The 20,744-nt window shown below is 53.7% G+C and overlaps 4 protein-coding genes across 11 annotated transcripts; 1 reads left to right on the top strand and 3 right to left on the bottom strand.

Annotated features, from left to right (window-relative positions):
• Positions 1-110: 110 nt before the first annotated feature.
• Positions 111-4,497, bottom strand: PHF23 (PHD finger protein 23). The gene is made up of 5 exons (XM_082441633.1): positions 4,259-4,497; positions 2,648-2,679; positions 2,400-2,492; positions 1,017-1,854; positions 111-912 (listed from the first exon to the last, which is right to left on the bottom strand). Exons 1-5 carry the CDS (start codon positions 4,290-4,292, stop codon positions 698-700), a joined length of 1,212 nt encoding a protein of 403 aa, XP_082297759.1. The 5' UTR covers positions 4,293-4,497; the 3' UTR covers positions 111-697.
• Positions 4,498-5,387: 890 nt separating this feature from the next.
• Positions 5,388-7,426, bottom strand: GABARAP (GABA type A receptor-associated protein). The gene is made up of 4 exons (XM_082441652.1): positions 7,206-7,426; positions 6,584-6,662; positions 6,327-6,445; positions 5,388-5,882 (listed from the first exon to the last, which is right to left on the bottom strand). The coding sequence occupies exons 1-4, from the start codon at positions 7,293-7,295 to the stop codon at positions 5,817-5,819; spliced, it is 354 nt and encodes a 117-aa protein (XP_082297778.1). The 5' UTR covers positions 7,296-7,426; the 3' UTR covers positions 5,388-5,816.
• Positions 7,427-8,507: 1,081 nt separating this feature from the next.
• On the bottom strand, positions 8,508-15,118 carry CTDNEP1 (CTD nuclear envelope phosphatase 1). Of its 2 annotated transcripts, XM_082441646.1 has the most exons (8): positions 14,011-15,107; positions 11,309-11,375; positions 11,096-11,214; positions 10,822-10,893; positions 10,289-10,405; positions 9,949-10,060; positions 9,447-9,531; positions 8,508-9,152 (listed from the first exon to the last, which is right to left on the bottom strand). In XM_082441646.1, the coding sequence occupies exons 1-8, from the start codon at positions 14,110-14,112 to the stop codon at positions 9,092-9,094; spliced, it is 735 nt and encodes a 244-aa protein (XP_082297772.1). In that variant the 5' UTR covers positions 14,113-15,107; the 3' UTR covers positions 8,508-9,091. The 2 variants fall into 2 exon arrangements, with proteins under 2 accessions (XP_082297772.1, XP_082297773.1); XM_082441647.1 differs by lacking the exon at positions 9,949-10,060 and having other exon boundaries at positions 14,011-15,118.
• Positions 15,119-15,148: 30 nt separating this feature from the next.
• ELP5 (elongator acetyltransferase complex subunit 5) lies at positions 15,149-20,610 on the top strand. 7 transcript variants are annotated; one of them, XM_082441640.1, is made up of 9 exons: positions 15,149-15,410; positions 15,571-15,631; positions 15,718-15,798; positions 17,510-17,586; positions 18,716-18,897; positions 19,246-19,341; positions 19,487-19,587; positions 19,794-19,917; positions 20,236-20,610. In XM_082441640.1, the coding sequence occupies exons 1-9, from the start codon at positions 15,365-15,367 to the stop codon at positions 20,290-20,292; spliced, it is 825 nt and encodes a 274-aa protein (XP_082297766.1). In that variant the 5' UTR covers positions 15,149-15,364; the 3' UTR covers positions 20,293-20,610. The 7 variants fall into 7 exon arrangements, with proteins under 7 accessions (XP_082297766.1, XP_082297765.1, XP_082297770.1 ...); XM_082441644.1 differs by having other exon boundaries at positions 15,159-15,410; positions 17,366-17,586; XM_082441639.1 differs by lacking the exon at positions 19,246-19,341 and having other exon boundaries at positions 15,156-15,410; positions 17,366-17,586.
• Positions 20,611-20,744: the final 134 nt, after the last annotated feature.

The following is a 20,744-nucleotide window of genomic DNA, read 5'->3' on the forward strand; positions in this document are numbered from 1 at the left end:
GGCCATTTTCAGCTTGGACTTTTAAGAGAGGTCAGTTTCAGCTCCTCCTGCAGCCAGCTTTTCCAAAGCCTCCCTCCCAAGCAGGACAGTCAGTGAGGGCTATAAACACAAAAGAGCCCACTCTGCTTTATTTACAACACGAAGGCTGTCTGTACAAACAGCTGGCCAATATTATTAAAAACAAAAGAGGTGAGTGAGAGAATCGTCACCTTTCTGTTTTCCTTCCTCCCTCGGCCAAGGTCTGGTTGGTACTCCACCTCTGAGGTGCCATACTCAAAAGGAGAAGTCCAAAATTAAAAATACAACCGGTGTAGAATAAATGGGGAGTGAGATAAAAGAAAAGATGAGGGAGGGGAGTGCTATATTTACACTAGAGTTTTATAGACAACTGTCCCACTCCATCCCAATTCCAACCCTGGCCCAGAAAGTGAGCGGTGGCAGGTCCAAGGGACAGAGCTTAAGTGTCTAGGGACCCAGACAGCTTCCCACCCCCAACTGCAATAGGTCCGAGTTCAAGTCCACAAGATGGGAAGGAAGGGTAGGGTAGGAACATCACTCATTTCCAAACCAGTCTCCCTTGGGAATTTCTGCCTTGAAGTGGGACAACATCCCAGCTCCGGGGGACAGGCTGATGACCCTTAGGCTCAGTTCCCAAGTCATGTTGCCATTCGAAGTTCCAGCCTAGAGATGGCATATGTCAGGGCTCTCCAGATTTCGGAGGCCCCCCTAACCGCCGGGCCTCTGGCCGCAGTTCCTTGCATTTCTGGCAGTAAAAGAAATCAGGGACGTTGGTCTTCTTAATCTTAGCACAGGAGAGGTGGATCCACGTCCCACACAGGCTGCACTCAATCATGGGCCGGCCTGCAAAGGGCTTTCGGCAGTAACACGTGATCAGATCCCATGAGTCATCACCTGGGGAAAAGAAGGTTTGTTTGGTGTTCTGCTGGAGCTCTTGGATCCACAATACCCCCAAACCCATCAACCCAGCTACCCCTGGGCAGCCCCAAACTTCTCACCTGATTCTACCATGATGTCCTCATCCATGACCCGCATCTCGCCTTCACTGGAGCTGGCATCTCCATCTTGGCTTGTTTCAGTGCTGCCCACGTCCTTGCTTTCACTGTCAGTGGGAGGGACTCCTTCAGGGTGCACTGTGGCAGGGGGCCTAGGAGCCTCAGGAGGTGCTGGCAGCACAGGGGCTGGGGCTTCCCCTCCTACCACTGCTGCCATCTCTTCCTCCTCCTCTTCTTCCTCTTCTTCCTCCTCCTCTTCAGAGTCTGTATCGCTGGGGGGTGCCCGGGGAGGCCCAGGAGGTGGGAGTCTATCCCCCCGCTCTGCCTTTTTCAACTTCCGCTTCTTGCTCTTCTTGATTCGAGACCTCTTTTCCCCATCCCCAGGGGCTGGCCGAGGCCTCCGAAGCACCCCAAAGCCTGTCCCCCCTCCTGGCCCCAACTTTCGGTTCTTTCGGTCCTTCTTTCGAGGAGGCTGGGAGAGGTCCCCCTGGGAAAGGGGCACTGGGGTGAGAGCAGCAGGGGGCCGGGAGGCATGTGTCAGGGATGTGGGGGACAGTGGAGATGCCATTTTGGGCCCATCTAGATCAAAGAGAGAGTCCTTGAGTTTCATCTTCTCAAGCAGGGTGGCACTGTCAGGGGCCTGCAGACGAGGGAAAGTGGACCTCGGGGGTCCTGGCTGGGTGGGACCTGCTTGAGCTGCCCTCCTCTTGGATGACTTTGCTTTCTTAACAAAGGTCTGGATGGTTCTGAGATCTGAGGGGGCTGAGTCCCAGCCATCGCTGTCTGCCGCACTCTCACCTCGCAATGGAGAGCTGGAGCCGGAGGCTGGCCAGTCATTTTCCTTAAAGGGGAGAAGAGACCAGGATCAGCAAGGGGCCCAGTGTCATCTCAGCCCCTATACAAACCCAACTTAAAAGACCAAAATATCCGGCCAAAACCACCAAATCTTACTGTATTCAGAAAACTTATCCCCACCCCAGTTCCCATCAGCATCTCCTCTTGAACACTTCCATGTTACCCCTGACCTCAAATTCTAGCCATCTCCCCAATGCCCACTGCCTTCACAACACAGCATCCCCCAGACCAGAGCCATATTTCTCTAGCTCTTTCTGAACAGCCTCATTTGTTACCATTTTCAGCTTCCTAAAGTTTTTATCCAAAAGCACCTTCCATTTAGAGCACCCCAAAACCATTCACTGCACTCAAACCACCTATCTATTAATCCCACCCCCACTCCAGATACTAGTTTTCCCACCAAAATTTCCATTTCCCTAGTCTTACATATAATTTTTAGACTTTGCCTACAAAGTAATACAGTCTCATAAGCTCAAGAGCCCCTCTACAGCCCTAGGACACCACCCCAGTCAGTTGTCCTACTGTCCCTACCTCCTTGCTAGGGGGGATGTAACCAGCATAGGCCAAAACAAAACTGCAGAATTTGTTGAAATCCTCAATTGTTCTCCGTCGTTTCTCTGGTGGCTGAAAGGGAAAAAATATGTAGCACAGAGTTTACAAGGGACATTCCCAAAAGCATAGTCCCTGGAGTGAGAAATCTGGAAAAAGCGGGAGAGGGAGAGAGAAGGAGCAGGGGATCCTGCAGTAATACTGGGCTGCAAAAGAATGGGAAACCTCACCTGAGTCTCTGGCTTAAGAGTCGGAGGTGGATCTGTGAAAGCAATAAAAGCTGAGTCAAGGCACTAGGAAAGAGTCGGTGTAAAACCCCACCTCTCAAACCTCCGAGGTCCCAAGTGAACCCCCTCCTCTCCCAGGTCCCTCAGCCAGGCGAGCAGGCCCCCAGCGGTGCTGGACCCGCCCCTGCTCCCCCTTCCGCCCCGCGAGGGGCGGAGCCTGGGCGCGGCGCCCTCTCAGGCCTCGCTATAGCGCTCCCCTTCCCCCCACCGGAGGCTTGGCGCTCCGCCCCCCCCCCCCCAACTCACGGTTTCTCTAGACTCCGGGTTCCTCGGCTTTCTCGGCGCCCCACCCGCCATACCGCTCCCCGGACCGAGCCCGGGCTGCCGCCTGCCCCTGTCCTTCACACGCGCCCAGTGCCCGGAGTTCCCACCCCGCCGCGCTCTACCGCCCCGGGCCCTCCGCGACCGCACACGCCGCCCGCCGGCCCCCAGGGTCTAGGATGACCACGCCGAACCGCTCCCCGCCCTCCGGCCCCTTCTACTCGAGCACGAGGCCCGGCGCGCCCCTCACCCCCACCAAACACACACGGGCTCACACATCCAACGCCACTTCGCGGCCGGGACAGACCTGAGAGCTCTCACCCGGACGCGGCCCCACCTGCCCCCCCTTACCGCGCTCCCCACAATTTCGCCGTCCCCCCGCCCCCATCCGGGGCTTTGGCCCCTCCCCGTCTCGAGCTTCTCGGGCTCCCCGCCGGGCCCCCGGGCCCAGTTCCGAGCTCTCTCCGGCCGCCGCCCCCCCCTGCCCCCGGACTCGCCAGCAAGTCACTAGGCTACGGACCCCTAAACTCGAGCCCCCCCAAGCAGCTACTCTCTTCCTCCCCAGCAACCCCCGCTGCTGCCGCCGCTGCCCCCCTCACCCTCCGCAACTCCCAGGCTCTAACCCTCGCCGACCGACCAACCCCCCCCCCCAACTCGCCGGCCTTAAACCCCCACCCCGCCCCACCGCCCCCAAAACTAGCCAGCTCTCGTCGCTTCCCGGCTCCCTCTCCCCACAACTACCCCCCCGCATAGGTCTCTCTATCGCAGACAATACCCAGACCCTCTCTTCTCCCCACAACTATCTGCCCACCCCTCCAACAATCACCGGGCTAGCTCCGGCGGCAACTACCGGGAGCTCCGGCACCACCGCCACAAACTCCCCCACCTCGGCGAACTACCGAGCTCCTCACTCAATCCTTTTCTACATCCTTCCTCCCCAACAACTCTCCGGCCCACAGATTCCCCCAACCTCCCAGTTCTAGGGCCCCAACCTGCCGGAGGCCCTTTCGGCCCCTAACCCCCGAAGCTCTAGGTTTCCAGCTCCCGCTCCCCCATCCCACCCCACCCGCCCTACACACACACAGCGCCTGATCTCCAACTACCCCCAGCCCAGTCTCCCACTCCTCTTTCTCCAAGGTCTCTCAACTCGTCACTCTCCCACCTCCAGGGGCAGGCCCCCGACCCCCTCCCCGCCCTCCCCCGCTGGGCTCTGGGGCTCGACCTCCAAGTTTGCCAATAGATTCCTCGCCCGCCCCCCGCCGGCTAAGCGCTCTGTGCCGGTCGAGAGCTCACCTTCGGGACTGGGCTCCGCCATGGCTTCCAGCATCGCCCCCTCCCCTCCTCCCGGTCCGGCGCCCCCCTCCCCTGAGCCGGGGATACCGGTGCCGCCTCCGGTGCTCGGTGCTCCTACTGCCTCGCTCCACGGAGGTGTCTGCTTCGACTCGGTTGTGACTCGAGTCCGCTAGCCGCTGCCGCCACCTCCCTCTACCACTGCCTCCCGCACTCCCGGACCGGGCCCCCTCCCCCCGCGCCGCCGGCCGCCTGCTCCCTCCTCCTCCTTCTCTCCTCCCTCCCTCCTTCTCTCTCCCCCCTCCCTTCGCGGGCGCTAAAGCGCAATGCATCAAGGGGATTATAGTCCGTCCGGGGGCAGCAAAAAGGACACTACATAAGCCTCCGGAACTTCAGTTCCCAGCAAGCCACGGATTGGCGCAAGCGCACTAAACCGCTCTCCTCCCCCGGGGAGTGGCGGGGAGATTGGGAGCAGAGGGGAGAGGGGAAGAGTGCGCTCAGGCTCCTGGGAAATGTAGGCTGGGCGGGGCTAAGAAAGAAGGGGATGAAGGGAAAGAAGGGATTAGAACTTTCGGCCACCATACTGCCTCATTCTGCGGCTTCTTTCTACCCCCGGGGGACCGCCCCACTTCCGGCCAGACAGAGAGAAGGCTGCTGGGAGATGAAGTTCTCCCGGTGATAATGGCTCCCTCCTCCCAGTGTTCTTCCTCTCCTGGATTACATTCCACTGGATCCCTCACGCCGGCACAAAGTCTGTCTAAGCGACATGCATCTGAGGACAGAGTCCTTTTACTAGCTCCCACTCGAAAATCTCCTTAACCCAAACGGTTATGACAAACTTGGATGGTTTATCTAAAGCAGGTGCTTTCAAACTTTCACAGGAACCCACAGTACAAAAATTTTTTTTTTATAACCTCAGGACCCAATCCATACACACGTATATAAAACTGAACTTTCATGAAATGATACTCAGTATTCCATCCATCACAACAAAAGCACACTTTTTATGCACAAGGAAAAGCCCAACATACAAACAAACCAAAATATACTAGTATCCCTCCAACCTCCTCTTTCCCCACCACTTACGAGGGAGAACAAAAGGGAGAGGGGAGCAACACAAAGAAAAATCCAGTTCAGCTTGGTGGTTTTCTCTTTATTGATGTGCCTCCTACCTTCCCCCCACAATTTCAGTCCCTTCCATCTACCCCCAAAAAAGAAGGTAGTGAAAAGAAGGGATGGTTGGGGTTCTGAGCCCCTTGGGCAGTTAGAAAGGGAACAGAAACCAAAACAATCACCAGATGTGACAGAGATTGACCGTCAAGAAGTCTAAAGCAGAATGGGAAAGGTGGTAAAGGGGAAGAATGGAGAAAGAGTAGGTACTAGAGGCCATCTCCCCCATTAACCCTTGTGTTTAAAGGGGCTGGAAGAGAGTCTCAAACATTAGGAAGTGCAGGTCCTGAAAAAGGGAGGTGGTGTTTCACCCTCAAGGAGGAGCAGGTCAAGGAAGGGGGGCCACCTCTCTCTTTGTAGAATGGGACCCCCCACCTTAGGGACAGCAGCTTCACAGACCATAGACACTTTCGTCACTGTAGGCAATGTATAGAAAGAAGTCTTCTTCATGGTGTTCCTGGGGTGAAAGCAGAAAGTAACAGTGTTCAGGCAACTGGGCTTTAGTTACTTGAACCACCCACCACCGGGACAGATTCTTCCAAAACCATTCTTTTTGACTCTCCCTCTCACTTGCTCCAGACCCTGGACGCTGAACAGTATTATTCTAGCCAACAGTCTTGGGCAAAAAGACCTCAAACTGTTCTCTGCTACCTTGGAACAGGGAGGGGCCTGGGGAGAGTCTGGATCACAACAGTTGCTCCAGCTCACTATTCTCTCTTCTTTCTACTCCCACGGCCCTGTCCAAATCCCCAACCCAGGACTATGTGGAAATTTTAAGAACAAATATAAAATTGAGAGCTAAGCAAGCCAGTTGATCCAAGAATTGCTGACTTAAAACTTTTTGCCTCTCAAGCGCTTCCAACTCCCCTCCAAAGCCTCCACTACTTCCCAGGCACCATACCTGGTATAGCTGACCCATCGTGGCACTGGTGGGTGGAATGACATTGTTGACAAAGAAAAACAAGGCATCCTCAGCTCGGAGATGAATTCGCTTCCGGATCAAGAAGTAGAACTGACCAACTGCCAAAGATACAAGGCCTGATAAAGTCAGAGATCACAAATGCCCTCAAAAGAACACCTTCTATGTGGAGCCTTCTCCCACAGAGACTGCACTCCCACCCCCAGCAAGCAAACCCGGGTATTGGGTCAGGTTCCCACCTGTAAGATCAGAAGGCACCAGGTATTTCTTTTTGTCCAGGTCTCCTATCCGAGCTTTGGGAGCCTTTTCTACTATCACCTGTTAAAGAGAAGGTGAAAATTAGGAGACATTAGGTATACAGCCCGACAGCTCCACCTGTCAAGAACTTAAACAACAACGTTCCTAGCACCCACACCTACCCCAGACTCATTTCTCTTTGTCTCTGAACACGCGGCGCAGCCCTGAGTAGGGATTCTGACCCCACTGACTCAAATTCACCTAAACATCCAGGATCCCTAAACAGGGCGTCATAACAAACCGTTACTTTAATCAGAAGGGGGTGACTTGTCTGGGCCGACAGCTTCAATTTCAAAAACCCCATGTGAAACTCAGACTGTCAAACGCCCCACAGCCTCCCACATGAATCTCAAGGTCTGTCTCTCGCGTCTACATTCTCTCACCCCCAGCTCTACCGCTACCCCACTCCTTTCACCTCCGGTCCCAGGGACAGCAGTTTCGGGCTCGTTCCCAACCCCGCCACAGCCGGCAGCCTGATGCCCGCGCTGCGGGTCCCGGACTCACGCCCGGGCTGTGGCGTCAGCGCCAGCGCCCCGCGCCCTCGGCCCTGGCTACTGTCCTCACCGGGACCCGGTCCGGGTATTTCTTTCGGATCTTCTCGCCCTCAGAGCGGCGCTTCTCGAACGGATGCTCCTCTTTATACACGAACTTCATCCTCCCGGGAACCGGGCTGGACCAGGCTGGGCTGAGGGAACCCGGGGGGGCCGGGACGGGGGGCGGTGGCGACGGCGGCGACGCGCGGGCGGATTCGGCGGAGCGATCCCGGGACTTGGGCCACTTCCCTATTCACCAACCCCGCCCCCGCCCATCAGGAGCCTCCCCGCCTGCTATGTTACGCCACTAGCGCAACGGCCCTAACGCCACTAGCGTAGCACCACCTACTGCCCGCCACCCTCACGCCGTCAGCGCAATCGCTTTGGAATCAACTTGGAGGCTACGCAGGCGGCGTAGGAAAGATTGCTGGCTTTTGCTATCGTCGAAAATAACTGAAAACCCATTTCCCGAGTTTCCCCCAGGAAGGAAACGATGAAAATGGCTGGAAGATGGTAATCGTAATTTGAGACTTGGTTCTCCAAAACTTCTTTTCGGAAATAATGTACAGGAAAAAGAGCAGATAATTACAAGGAGAGCTATTCACGAAACGTGTTGGTACGCTGAAGGCGGCCGTTGATACCAAAACAAAGTAGTACCCAAACGGAGGAAGTGGTCTCCGGAAATAGAGGGCAGAAACGAAACGTATGTTTGGAGAGACGCACCGAACGCTTAGGTTCCAGGGATGAGTGGACCAATAGGAACTAGAGAGGAGGTCCGAAAGGTAAGGACTACGTCAGCGCGGAAGAATACTGCACTGTGTGTACCCAGAATCATGTGATATTGGAGAAGGGCGGAGCGTCACGTGGCGGGTGGGAGGAAGTAGAGCCGGCTTAGGCTTCTGGGAGGAAAGCGCTGCGGAGGTGGGGCCCCGGGGCTCGGCCGGCCAGCCGGTGGCGTGGAGCACCACCCCCCCCCACCCCCCCGCCTCCCTCCCCGCTGCTCAGGGGCAGCGTCTGCTTAGCTTGTTCACGTCAGCCCCCCAGACGAAATGCGGACTTTGCCGGCGCCCAGGTCTCTCCTCCTTTCATATTTCTCTGTCCTGCCGCACTGAAGCTCACGTTCCCTCAGGACACACAGCTGTCCTTTCACTCCCCACCAGGGCGCCCATCCTGTCACTAAGACCCTTCCCACCAAGGAAAGCCAACACCACCGTTCCCCCTACCCCTCGGGTGTACAGCAGCCTCTTTTCCTTCTGCCTAGGGAACAGGGTGGGTGTGAACAAAGACCCCTCCCTTCATTTCCCAAAACCCCAGAGAAGGACCTAGGGCAGCCTTGGTTTTAAAGTTATAATGCATGGTTTAAAAGAGAGGAAAGAAAAAAAAGGAAAGAAAGCTGGTTACAGGTCTGAGGGAATCTAGGAAGAAGGGAAAATAGAAAGGGAGGGGACAAGTTTGGGGAAAATCCAGTGGCCCAAAATCCCAGTTTCCCACCCACAACCCAGCCCTTGGAGTGAAGAATTAGATCACTTTTGTACAAGAGTTTTTAAAAAAACAAATCACAACAAAGCTGGCTTGGCTTCTCTTTGAGCCTCCCGGATTACCGAATGTCTGTCTCCCACTCTGGCCAGTCCTGTCTCTCCACCAGACACTGTTGCGGCTCTCCTAGGCCTCCGCTTATGTCCCAGTCTGGGGTTTCCAGGGAGTGCGAACACGAAGTTAGAGTGAGGCTGCTTGAGAATCTGGCCCTTGTGTCCATCCAGACTCCATATGGAGTGCAGGGCTCCCAGGGCAGAGAGGGGTGGGAGGGGCAGACCCTGCCCAGGCAGTCCTCACCAGTGGACAGGGCACCAGACGGCATCCCGAGGGCTCACCCTCCCTTTCCCCCCCACCCCAACTCAGGTGGAGGGGGAGCAGCTGTCACCAGAGCCTATGTTGGTGAAGGTTTCGGCTCAGCACAGAACGAACATCAGCGGTGAACCTGGGACAACAATAACTTGCATTGGTAGAGTCCTTATGTTGATATCCTCACACTAGTGTAAGGCAGCCTCACGGAAGACGTGGGGTGGAAAGGATCACCGTTTTCACATGAGACAGGTTCAGTTTGCCCAAAACCCAATGGCTAAAAGTGATGAGTTTTAAGAAGACCTTGGTTCAAAAGTAATATTCTTAAGGGAAAAGAGATAAGTAAGTAAAACAGGACAAACTTTTATTCCTTCTTGGGATCCCCCACCCGCTCCTCTCCTCAGAAATCTAAGTGTCTAGCTTCCCTTACCTGAGGGCATCCAGCATCGGAAGCAGGTTGAGAAGGGCGGTATCGCTGGGGTCACTGAACCAGGATTTGATGGGGATGGCATTGTCTAGGGTGGGTGAAAAGGCACATGAGAAGAAACAAAGGATTCAAGAGAGACAGGGTGTTTTTCCTTTTATTTGGGGGTGGGGTTCATTACTTTAAAATACATACCCCCCCAAACTCAATGACCTAAGTAAAACCTTCTTGATTTATTCTTCAAAATAAAATAAAATTTTAATCACCGTATCTCATACTAGCGTGAGGCTTCTAGTCAAACTTACTGTCTTGTGTCTTACCTGAAGCAATTTGATATGAGAAATCTGATTTATGAAATGGATATGGGGGGGCGGGGAACATCTCATTTAAAAGAGAAACAACTTGCATCCTGACCTACTGTAAACCAGGGAATCCCAGCTCCATGCATTCAAAATATCTCCTCAGAACCACTTCCTAGTCCTGCCAGACTCACCACCGTCCCCTGTACCTGGATGGCTCCTGTAAGCCCCTGGGGAGTTATCCAGGATCACAATGCTGGAGAGGTCACTGTGGACCACAGAGAGGTCCTTGATGTAGCTGCCCAATTCCAAAGTGCAGTGCTGGAAGGCAGGGTGAGCTGGGCATCAAAAGGAGACTCGCCCTCTGTGATTGCTCCCCCAATCCGAACAATGCCCACAGGCAGCCAGTTCTCACAAAAGGGATTATAAAGTATGCCTCCCCCACACCCTCAGAAGGTCCCATTCCAGGGCAGTTGCCTCAAACTCAGGTCCCTCCCTGATGGCCTGCCTCCCAAACCTCACTCTTAGACCTGGATTCTAGCCCGTTACCTGTCTGTAGTATCTTCTCTTGAGAATGCTTCTGCTATTATCCAGTTTATCTGCCACAGCAGAGCCGTAAATTTCCATGCTTGCTGTGAACACCACCAGCTCGTACCACTGGCTCACCTGAAAGAGATTGGAGAAGAGGAAGGTATCAGAAGAGATGATCATTCAGACATATAGTTCCCTTTTACTAAGACTCTAGCAGAGTCCTTCAGGACTTCCAAAAACATTGAATGTCTCTGAGGACACAGAATTCTGAAACTGTCCTCAAACTCAAGAGTCTTAGGCAGCATACACCCTTAAGATTCACAGATGCAGGAACAAAAGAGCGGGAAGGCCGTGGAAGAATAGAATTGCATCAGCACAACAAATGAACCCAAACTATCGAAAGCCATTCTCTGAGCATCCTACAACCTCCCCCTCCAAAACTGCCCTTACCCATTTCTCCTGATCCCTTACTTCCTCCAAATCCTCTAAATTCCCAGAGCCCTAAAACCATTCCTTCATCACAGAGCTGCCTTCAGCTTCTGCAAACTCACCACTTCCAAGAAGAAATCCACATGGGGCCTCTTATGTACAAAAAACCGGACGGGATGTTTGTCTATTACCACCTGTAGAGGAACACAGCAGGGCTGGGAGAAGTCCTGAGCACCACAACACAGGCCTAAAGGACACCCCCCCACCCTCCCACTGCCTGCTTCCCTCCTTCAGGCTGCCAGAGGACACAGCCAGGGATGAGATGCTCTGGGACTGGCAAAGAATCTGATCAGAATAACAGACGTAACCATTCCATCACTTCCCAGCCCCACACACCTTGAGAATGAAGTCAGGAGGCGTTCCAGGCCGGACTGTAGGCCTCAGGACCCCATCGTGATGGGAGTGAATAAGTGTCTCATCCAGATCCAGCACCAGGATCTTCCTCTTCACCTGGCCTGAACCACAGCGGGAAGGGGTAACACCAACCAACCTCCAGCCAAGACCTTGAACCCTACCTCACCTAGGGTTCCTCCCAGTCAGCATACTCACTTAGCCGATTCCGGGACACAGGAGATAAGGGAAGGATGTCATATCGAACGGTTTGGTACTGAATTACCTAGGAATAGCAAGAGAGAGGGTTAGAACCCTTGACAAGGAAATCTTCCCCACTAATAATAGGAAGCACATGTTGAACATTTACCATACATTGGGCATAGTGTAATTTAGGGTTGTTTCTTTAATCCTCAGAACCCTAATAATAACAACAACAATACCATCTACATCTTAAGGATGAAGAAACCAAGGCTTGGAGAAGTTAAATACTTTAACTAAGACCCCACAGCTAGGAATTGTCTTATTTAGCAGTTTGCCCCTCCAGTTAGAATGAAAGCAAGGATTTTGTCTCGATCGTGGCTGTATTCCTAGAACACTATAGCAGGGGTGGTCACTTACATTAGAATCAATGAAATGGTGGAGCCAGGATTGTACCTGTGCAGTCCGATCCGAAAACGTGCCCTCTTAACCATGATGTTATCCTGCTACGTGGAATAAAGAAATGCGTGGCCCTCCCCACCTCCACCTCAAGAATTCTTTGTGACAGCTCTCATCACCTCCTGTTGGGAGCTGAGAGCCTCAGATTCCTTAGTGGACAGAGCGTAGGCGTCAGGAGGGGAGGTCCTTGGGTCACTAAGGGGAACAGAGAATGAGGGAATCCAGGGGTTGTCAGGTCAGCTAAGTTCCTCTGGCTGGGGGCCACCAGGCCTATTTTAACCAGCCACCTGTCCACTTCTGTCTCTACTAGCCAAGTCACAAGTTGTAGAGAACCTCAGCCCTCTGAACAGCCTCCTTATCCTGGTACCCAGGGCAAGGCAGAGAACACTGGAAAGCCCCACTCACCAGGCAGACTGCTGGAGTACCAAGAAGGCCAGAGTGAAGTAAGGGCTGTGAGTGGGAGGTGAGGAAGGGACAAGGATGTCACCATCCTGGCCTTCCAGTTTCTCCAAGCCTTCTCTAGAGGCTCCTGTTTCCAGCACTCAAATCTCTCCCATGCAAAGCTTGGCAATTCCCTCCTCTGCTCTTTTCTTCTAAGCACAGTCCGTCCCTAAGCCCCAAGCCTCACCAGAACCAGGCTCTCCACTTGCAAACCAAAGGACCCTCTCCCCCTAATCCCAAGGCATGTGCCCTTCTTTTCTCTCGGGGCTGCGATGAGGGCCGCAACAGCTCGGGTGTCCTGCCCTATCTCGGGTTGCACATGCTGGGCATGTAGGGAATGCTCTCAGCATCTGCCAGAAAGGGGGTGGGGGGAGAAACCAGATTGGAAAGGAAGGAAGGGAAGACAAAAGGCTGTGGGGTCAGTGCTGCCCAGAGGGGAGCAATTTTGCAAGGAACCAGTCTCTGCATGGGCTGGAGCCCATCCCTGCACCCAGAACAGAAAACTGCTATGTTAGGGGGAGAAGGGGAGATGCTCGGAGCAAGGCCAGGACGAGAAGACAGCAGCTAACACGTAAGGAAAATCCCAGGAGCTAGTCCCCCACACATCTCAGTATCTCTGACCTGATTCTTCTTGGCTCCTAACCCTTATCTCAGGGAAATAGCCCTGCCTACAACCATGACCACCCAGAAACAATCCTCACCCTAAACCCTAAATCAGGAAGTGGAAGGAGTGGAGTGGTCAAGGAGACACTGAATCCAAGGCCAGGCCCATTCCCCAAATCAGTAAGTCAACCACCACTACCACTCAGGGCTTTCTGGAAGTTCCTTGACCTGGGCAGCCCCTACTTGGTTTTATTCCTTCATGTTATATTGAGGTATGCCAGAGTACAGACTGGAGACCCTCTGCACCCCAGCTCACTGAATCCTCCCCAGACTCCTTCAGAGCATTCTCCCCCGTGATGGTGAGAACACAGAGTACATTAAATGATGTTAGCCTAAGGAGGTTTGACCTTGGAGAAAAGCTATGGGGGAGGAAACCCAGAGATACACTCCCCACAGTATCCCTCACAATGCTGGGGTCTCCTGGAGAAACAATCTGAGAAGCATGCCCTCAGATTCAAACCTTAAACTGACAAGCACCGTCTTCTGATAGGGACATCCAAACTTTAATGTGCTCCCTTCCACAACTAAAGATGCCAATCATAAATGCATCTTTTTTAGTCCCAAAGTCTTAATAAACCCAAATATTCACACTCACACTATGAAATGAGTTTTCAGGACCTTTTTGGAAGAGTTCCCTTAATTTGAACCGCAGGGGTTTCTCCTTCACACCCAGGTCTTTTCCCACGTTCCCATCCTTGTTGGTGACATACGCCCTCCCACCCACCGCCACCCTTGGCACATGAGCCTGTCTCTCCCTTGTTATGAGACCAAACACACACGGAGGTTCCAAATAATAGGAGGGTCCTTCACAAGCCCACATCAACAGACCTGCTGCCATCAAACAGGTGTTCCCCGCCCCTCGGCTTCTTTAGCAACAACTCTAGCTTTCTTAAAGAGCACCCCACCCATCACCCTAGCCCCCAAGAGTTGCCAAATCCTTTTCCCATCTAGCCCCCCTCCACCATCTCGGCTCTCCTACAAGGGTCTTCCTCTTCCCCGTCCCACCCCATGCCCAGCGACGGGTGCTCTAATTCTCTAGCGGTAAAAGCTGCCGCCGGGGCTGTTTCTAGGCCCAAACAGAGGCCCGAGACTTTCCAAAAACCCTCGAGCACCGCTGACAGAGGTCCCCACCACCACCAGCGCCCACCCAGGCTCACCGTGCGGATCTGCCTCCGCAAAAGGTAAATGAAGAAGCTCCAGAGCTTGGCGGCGAAGGCCACGAACGTGCGCAGCCCCAGCAGACACTGCGTCCGCATCATCCCGATGACCCCGGCACCGCCGGCCCCGGGGCCCCCGCGGCCCAGCTCCGCCAGCCCCCCGGGGGCAGCCCCCCGCCACCGGGAGGGGGAACGGGGGCCCCGAGTGGCAGGAGAAGCTGCAGAGAGGGGCACGGAGCGGGCGGCTCAGAAAGCCACCCACGACGAGGGGAAAGCCCAGCGGAACGGGGAGCTGGGGGACAGGCGTGGGCAGCCCGCGGGGGCCCACATGGGCGGGGAGTGGCACCGACGGATTCGCGGAGGTTGCGGGCCGAGACAGATCGGGCTACGATGGGGTCCTCCGAGACCAGGAGGGAAGGGGATGGAGAATTGGGGGAGGGGGTTGTGGGGGAGGGGGCTAGGGAGAAGGGAGGGAGGGAGAAGGAAGGGGGAGGGGAAGGGGGAAGCGGAGGGTGGCCCGCTGCGCAGGCGCGCTAGGGGGCTGCCCGCGGGAAAGGGGCGGGCGGGGGTAGCGGCGCGCGCAGGGCCGCGGTGGCGGCGAACAGAGCGGCTGAGCCAAGGAGCCGGGAAGGAGGGGAGGGGGAGCCGAAGGGCGCGGATGGCTGGACTGGAGCGGCCTCCCCCTCCCCGAGGTCGGGGGGGTGCCTCAGCCGCTAGGGAGCGGGGCTGCAGCCTCTGCAGCTGGATTTCCCACTCTGACAGGCGCCATTTTACCGCCCGAAGGCCTCCCTCCTTCTTTCTTCCCCCCTCCTCTTCCCCTCTGACACTACTTCCGGTGGTGACGTGTATTCGCTTCACCGGGGCTGAAGTTCCCCCAACTCTGTCTTCGGGGGTGGGGATAAGGAAAGTGGAGTGTGCTCCGAACAAGGCCCCAGTATCGCGCATGCGCGGAGGGTGGCGATGGGGCGGGGCCTGAGGCAAAGCAGGCCCGCCTCGAATTGCGTGGGCGGGGCGGAGTGACGTCACTTGCGCCAGAGGCTTCGACAGTAGGGCGGGATTGCGCGGCCACTTCCCCCTCCCACAGACAACTGCCCCAATGGCTCGTCCCGCCCTAGTCACGGTAAAAATGTAGAGAGGGGTGTCGTCCCTGCGTCTGTGCACCAGGGCTCAGGAGGGGTCGCTCCGCGTGAGCTTTCCTGGGATAGCGAACCTAAGCACCACTCACTCCAGGTTACGCCAGGTCTTAGTGGTGGGAGAGATCGTGGATGCCCCGCCCCTTCCATGTGGAGGGGCGGGGCAATGGGCAGTGACGCCATCAGAGGGCGTCCGAAGAGGGACGCGACGCATTTTGGAGATGCTGGAGTCGCTGTTGGCTCTTGGTGGCCTGGTGCTGCTGCGGGGTGAGGGTCACAGGCACAGGGGCTTAGGAGCAGGGCCCAAGGGGCGGATGTGGAGAGGAAGGGCCGTGGGTAAGAGGCCAGGGGTGGAGGTCGCTACCGGTTCGCGAATGCGAAAACCTCAGTGTTCTCAGGCTGTTTATCCGTCCCTCGCTCTCCCCAGACTCCGTGGAGTGGGAGGGGCGCAGCCTCTTGAAGGCGCTTATCAAGAAATCTGCACTGTGGTGAGTATCCCGCAGCGTCTCGCTGTCCTGCCCGAGAAGGGAGCCTGGGCCCCACTCTTTGACACTCTCCCTCATCTCTGCCTCAGTGGGGAGCAAGTCCACATCCTGGGCTGTGAAGTGAGCGAAGAAGAGTTTCGTGAAGGTTTTGACTCCAATATCAACAGCCGGTAAGTACAATTTGGAAGAGATTTAATTGGATTTGGGATCTCTGTTGCTGAGGAACTCCCCTTCCAGCTACAGGGGCAAACCTGATATGTAGTAGCAGCTACTTATACATTGAATGGATATGGGTTTTTCAAGAGGTAGGAATTAGTCAGAGGAATGATGAAGAGTGGTATCTGGAGAATCCAAAGCAGGGACCATAAAAGATGAGAGGAACAGAGTAATAAGAGGCCGACAGTACAGGTTAGCACTAGAGGCTGGACTGGAGGACAAGAATAAACGTGTTCTGCCTTTTGAGTTTTTCAGAATCTTGTGATCAACATGCATCAGCACTAACTGCAGGGTACATAGGGACTTGTCCTACAGGCAGAAGGAACAGTTTATGCAAAATTAGAGAGGTATGGAAGGCATACCTGTTCATGGGAGATGGAAGAGCTTCCTGAGGTCAGACAGAGAGGTACCTGTTAGTAAAAGTTCTTACAGAGCACGAAAAGGAAAATTTGGGAGGAGAGTGATAACGTCATACCTGTTAGAAAGACTCGTCCAGTGACCACAGTGTGGAGAATGGGTTAGGAGGGGGCAGCCTGGAGATAGGGAGACCAGGTGGGAAGGCTGTTGCAGTAATGCAGGTTCACTCAGATGTATAAGTACCGGTTAAGAACTAGTTGTGAACCAGGAACTGAGCTAGGCTAGAACAGTGAATGAAGCCGACATGATTCCTGTTCCAGTGAATCTTAGAGAATAATGGTAGGAGGTGACAGAGGCCTAGCTAAAGACAGTGGCAGTAGGGATGGAGAGTTTAGGACAAATGTAAAAGGACTTTAGCAGGTAGAATTTCCAGGACTTAACAGACTGATGTGGGGTAGAGGAAAGCAGCCAGATCAGGAGGTACCTGAATCCACCTTTGTTGGGTGGTTAAGAAAGATTACTTCCTGGTCTGGTTAGCTAAGTGGATAATAATAGTTTACACTTATCGGTTGAGCCCTAATTTTGTATCAGCTGTTATAGTAGAGGTGATGCGGTAAAGGTGGCATTCACAAGAGAAGCAGAAGATAGAAAGGAGATGTCTGGGAGCAAGTTCTGCCACTGTGAAGCTTTCCCAGGATTTCTAGTCCATGCCAGTCTCTTTTCCTGAATCGCTATGTTATCTGTAGTTAGTACCTCAGGACTTGATTCTTGACCTTCTCTAAGCTGTCCTACAGGCAGGAACCATGTCTCAGGTCCTCTCTTTTCTCTTTATCCATTCGAGAATGATACACTTTAGGCATCATTTAGTACTGTGCTGTCAGGAGGTTGGTATTCCTATTTTATAAATGAAGAAACTGAGTCTTACAGAGATGAAGTAATGTATCAGTTAGGTGACCTTGGACAAGTAGAAACAAGCTTGGCGCTCAGGGCTGTCTGATGCCAAAGTCTGTGCTCTCAATTACTATATTCTACTTCTCAGTAAAAACTTTTCAGTAATATTTAGGATATTATTGAAAATCGAGAAACAGCCACAAAAATCAGAAGCTGAATTTGGAGATTAGGGGGAGGGGCAGTAGAATCATGCCTTTCCGTTTCCCTTTGCAGGCTGGTTTACCATGATCTCTTTAGAGACCCTCTCAACTGGTCAAAGACTGGGGAAGCCCTTCCTGGGGGTCCCCTGGAAGCCTTGAGGGCCCTGTGCAGGAGGACAGATCCTGGCCCTGTCACCATTGCTCTTGATTCTCTCAGCTGGCTGCTGCTTCACCTTCCCTGCACCACACTCTGCCAGACTCTGCACGCTCTGAGCCATCAGGACTCCTGCCATGGTGAGACTCCTCCTTCGTTTCTTCCCACCATACATTCCCCCTGCCAAGGGATGTGCCCCTTTCCACCCTAACAAGAAACATATCAGGGCTCTCCAATTGCACTTTCTTCCATCTCTTTAGCCTTTATTCTAGTTCTTGGTTTCTTCATAGTGCTATCTACTAATTACTCTTTCTTTTCTTTTCCAAGTTTTTTTTTCCCCTCATTTATTTCATTCATTCATTCAACAAACATATGCATACATACACTGTGTCAGGCACAGTTCTAGATAATGGAAATATACAGGCTAACTGTAGTCAGGTCCTTGCCTTCCAGGAGCTCAAAGTCCCGTAAAGGTATAGACAAGTAAACCAGCAATTACTAGACAGTCTGATAAGGACCATGATGATAAAGGAACATGCACCGAGTACCTTAAGGAAGGAATGTCTTGAAGAGCAAGGGCCAGTTTGTCCAGCTGGGGGCACTGGGACTAGCCCTAAAGTACAGTGGGTACTAGAATGGGCTTTAGAGTCAGATACCCAGCTCGGTATACAGGTGCTTGGTCTCACAGTGCTTCCGTTTCCTCAGTAAAAGCCGAGGAAGGAGGGAGTTTATAGTATGAAGATGAACCACTTGGAATTGCTTTTATTGTAGATCAGATATAATCAAATGTCAGCAATTTCATATGGTCCAACCTAAAAATGCAAGTATTTAGTGCAGTGCCTGATGCTTTGTAAATGCTGCTAAAAAGGGAGGGAAGGAAAGAGGGGATCTAAGGCACTGACTGGGATCTTGGCAAGTTCCTGACACTGCAGATGGTTCAGTGTGTAAGAGATGAGGCTGGAAAACAAGCGGAGAACAGATGCTAAAAGTGTGGATTCCATCCTGAAGGCCTTGAGGCGCTCCTGAGGATTGAGGTCAGAGTGGTGCCTTGATTCGATGTGCATTGGAATAAGAACGTGTTTTAAAGGTGAGGGGCTGAAAGAGGTCAGAGCAGGGCAGTGACACTGGCCGAGGTTAGTCAGGATCCTGGCAGAGCTCTGAGGGAACGTGGCCCTGTCCTTCCTTTTTTCCTCTTCACTATTTGATCCCAGGCCTCCCCCAAATGCTCCCTCCTGCCCTTCGTGCACCACCTTTCTTGTCCCTCTCCAGGTGACAGCTCCCCAGGAGAGCAGGTGCATGTGCTGGGCCTGCTGCATGAAGAGCTTCACGGCCCAGGCCCCTTGGGAGCACTGAGCAGCCTTGCTCAGACCGAGGTGACCCTGAGCGGTGTGATGGGCCAGGCCTCAGCCCACATCCTCTATCGGAGGCCCCAACAGCGCCCGACCCACCAGGTCAGAAGCACAGGAGAACTGGAGGTTGGGGTCAGAGAGGAAGAGCAATAAAATGGCTGATGCGATGGAGCACTTCCCTAGGCTCTCATGGTTTCAGCATTGCCCTCATTGTATCTCCACAGCTGCCCTGTGAGGTAGATTGTTTTATTATCCCCATTCTGTAGCCTGGAAAGCTCGGATCCTGTGAGCTTAACCAATGAAAGACACTGCCTTCCAGGAGATGAAAAAGTGCAAGAGCTGGAAGCAGCCAGTTACATAAGTGGTTGGGAGCTGGGGCGGCAGGTCCTGGTTCTCTGGTTTGTTCAGTAAGATGAAAAAAACCTTAATACTCTTCTTTCTCCTCCCCAGACTCAGTGGTTCTCCATCCTTCCTGACTTCAGCCTGGAGCTCCAAGGGGGGCCGCCCCTAGAGTCCCAGCCTAACCCAGATCCTCATACTCCCTCGGTATCTAAGAGAGCCAGGGCCGGAACAAGGGGATGCAGTTTGGAGTCTGGAAAAAGGAGAGAGGGGGATAAAGACTGCAGGGGTTGGGGCTGGGGTCAGGGATTTCAGTGATGGCGCAGAGTGGCAGCATCCTTTGTCTCTACAGACGGACCCCACGACTCATTTGACTTTTAACCTTCACCTGTCCAAGAAAGAGAGAGAAGCCAAAGATAGCCTGACCCTGCCCTTCCAGTTCAGCTCGGAAAAGTAAGTTTGGGGCCTCGGTGCCCGGGTCCCTGAGCTGAGCCCAGCATCTGGGCCTAAGAGGTGGGGCAACAGCAGGTTGTTGATTAACCTCTTAGACTTTATAGGGGCTGAAGTCCACTTCCAGAGGCACGTCTGGGGAGGGGTTCTCTACGCACCCAAACCCCAACAATGGCAAAGGTCCTTTATGTCTTTTTTCTCTCCATTAGAGCCTTGGGTCCCAGCTCCACAGATGTCCCCAAAGTAATCTGGGCCTGGGTTGAGCCAGACCAGACCCTGGAGAAGTGGCCCTGTCTCCAGGCAGTGGTGCTAAGAGGACAGGAAGCTAGATGGGTATGGCAGAGGCAGGTTAATAAAGGCTTAGTAGATGCTTGTTGTCCTGTGCCCAGTGTGTGAGCAGGTGAAGCAAGACTATGGCAGGATGCTTGCCCTCAAGCTGCTAAGAACTTAGGCTATTATGAGAGCGGCATAAGAGTATCTACCCTGTACCAGGTGGTGCTTCCGTGCTAACTAAACGAGGTCACACAAAGGGACTTAGACCAAGAAAACATGGAGGCCAAAGAGGGAGTCACTGTCACAAGGAAAGAGGGTATCCAGACATGACCCATTACCCACCCTCACCAGCACCAATCTCCCTTTATGTCTTCTCAGACAGCAGGCTCTACTGCGCCCTGGGCTGAGCCAGGCTACCAGCCACATTTTCTATGAGCCAGATGCTTATGATGACCTGGACCAAGAAGACCCAGATGATGACCTAGATGTTTAACTGGCCAGGAGATGTGACTAGACTGTAATTGGAGGACGAGGGAGACCTTGGGCCCATAACCATCCTTCCATTGTTTGCATTGGCCTTAGCCTGTCTCTGCCCCATCTTTGTTCCCTGTGTCTGTGGAGGCCCTGCCCTGTGACCCATGAGCCAGGGAGCAGCTTCCAGTGAGGAGAGAAAGTGGAATGGGAGCATAAGGGAAGGTGACACCACCACCCCCCAAGCCTAATAAAATCTTAATTTTTTTATTAAAAACAAAAGCTCTTTGGTTGCTATTTAAGCAAGAGTTGCGAGTGGACAGGACTGGAGGCTGGGAGGGGATGAGGGAAGCCAAGAACATGAGTCGTTTAGAGTCAGTAGTCAAAAGTGTTGGGGACTGAATGACTGAAATGGT

The sequence above is a fragment of the Balaenoptera physalus genome (assembly GCF_965194825.1).
Source record: "Balaenoptera physalus genome assembly, chromosome: 20".
Lineage (NCBI taxonomy): Eukaryota > Metazoa > Chordata > Mammalia > Artiodactyla > Balaenopteridae > Balaenoptera > Balaenoptera physalus.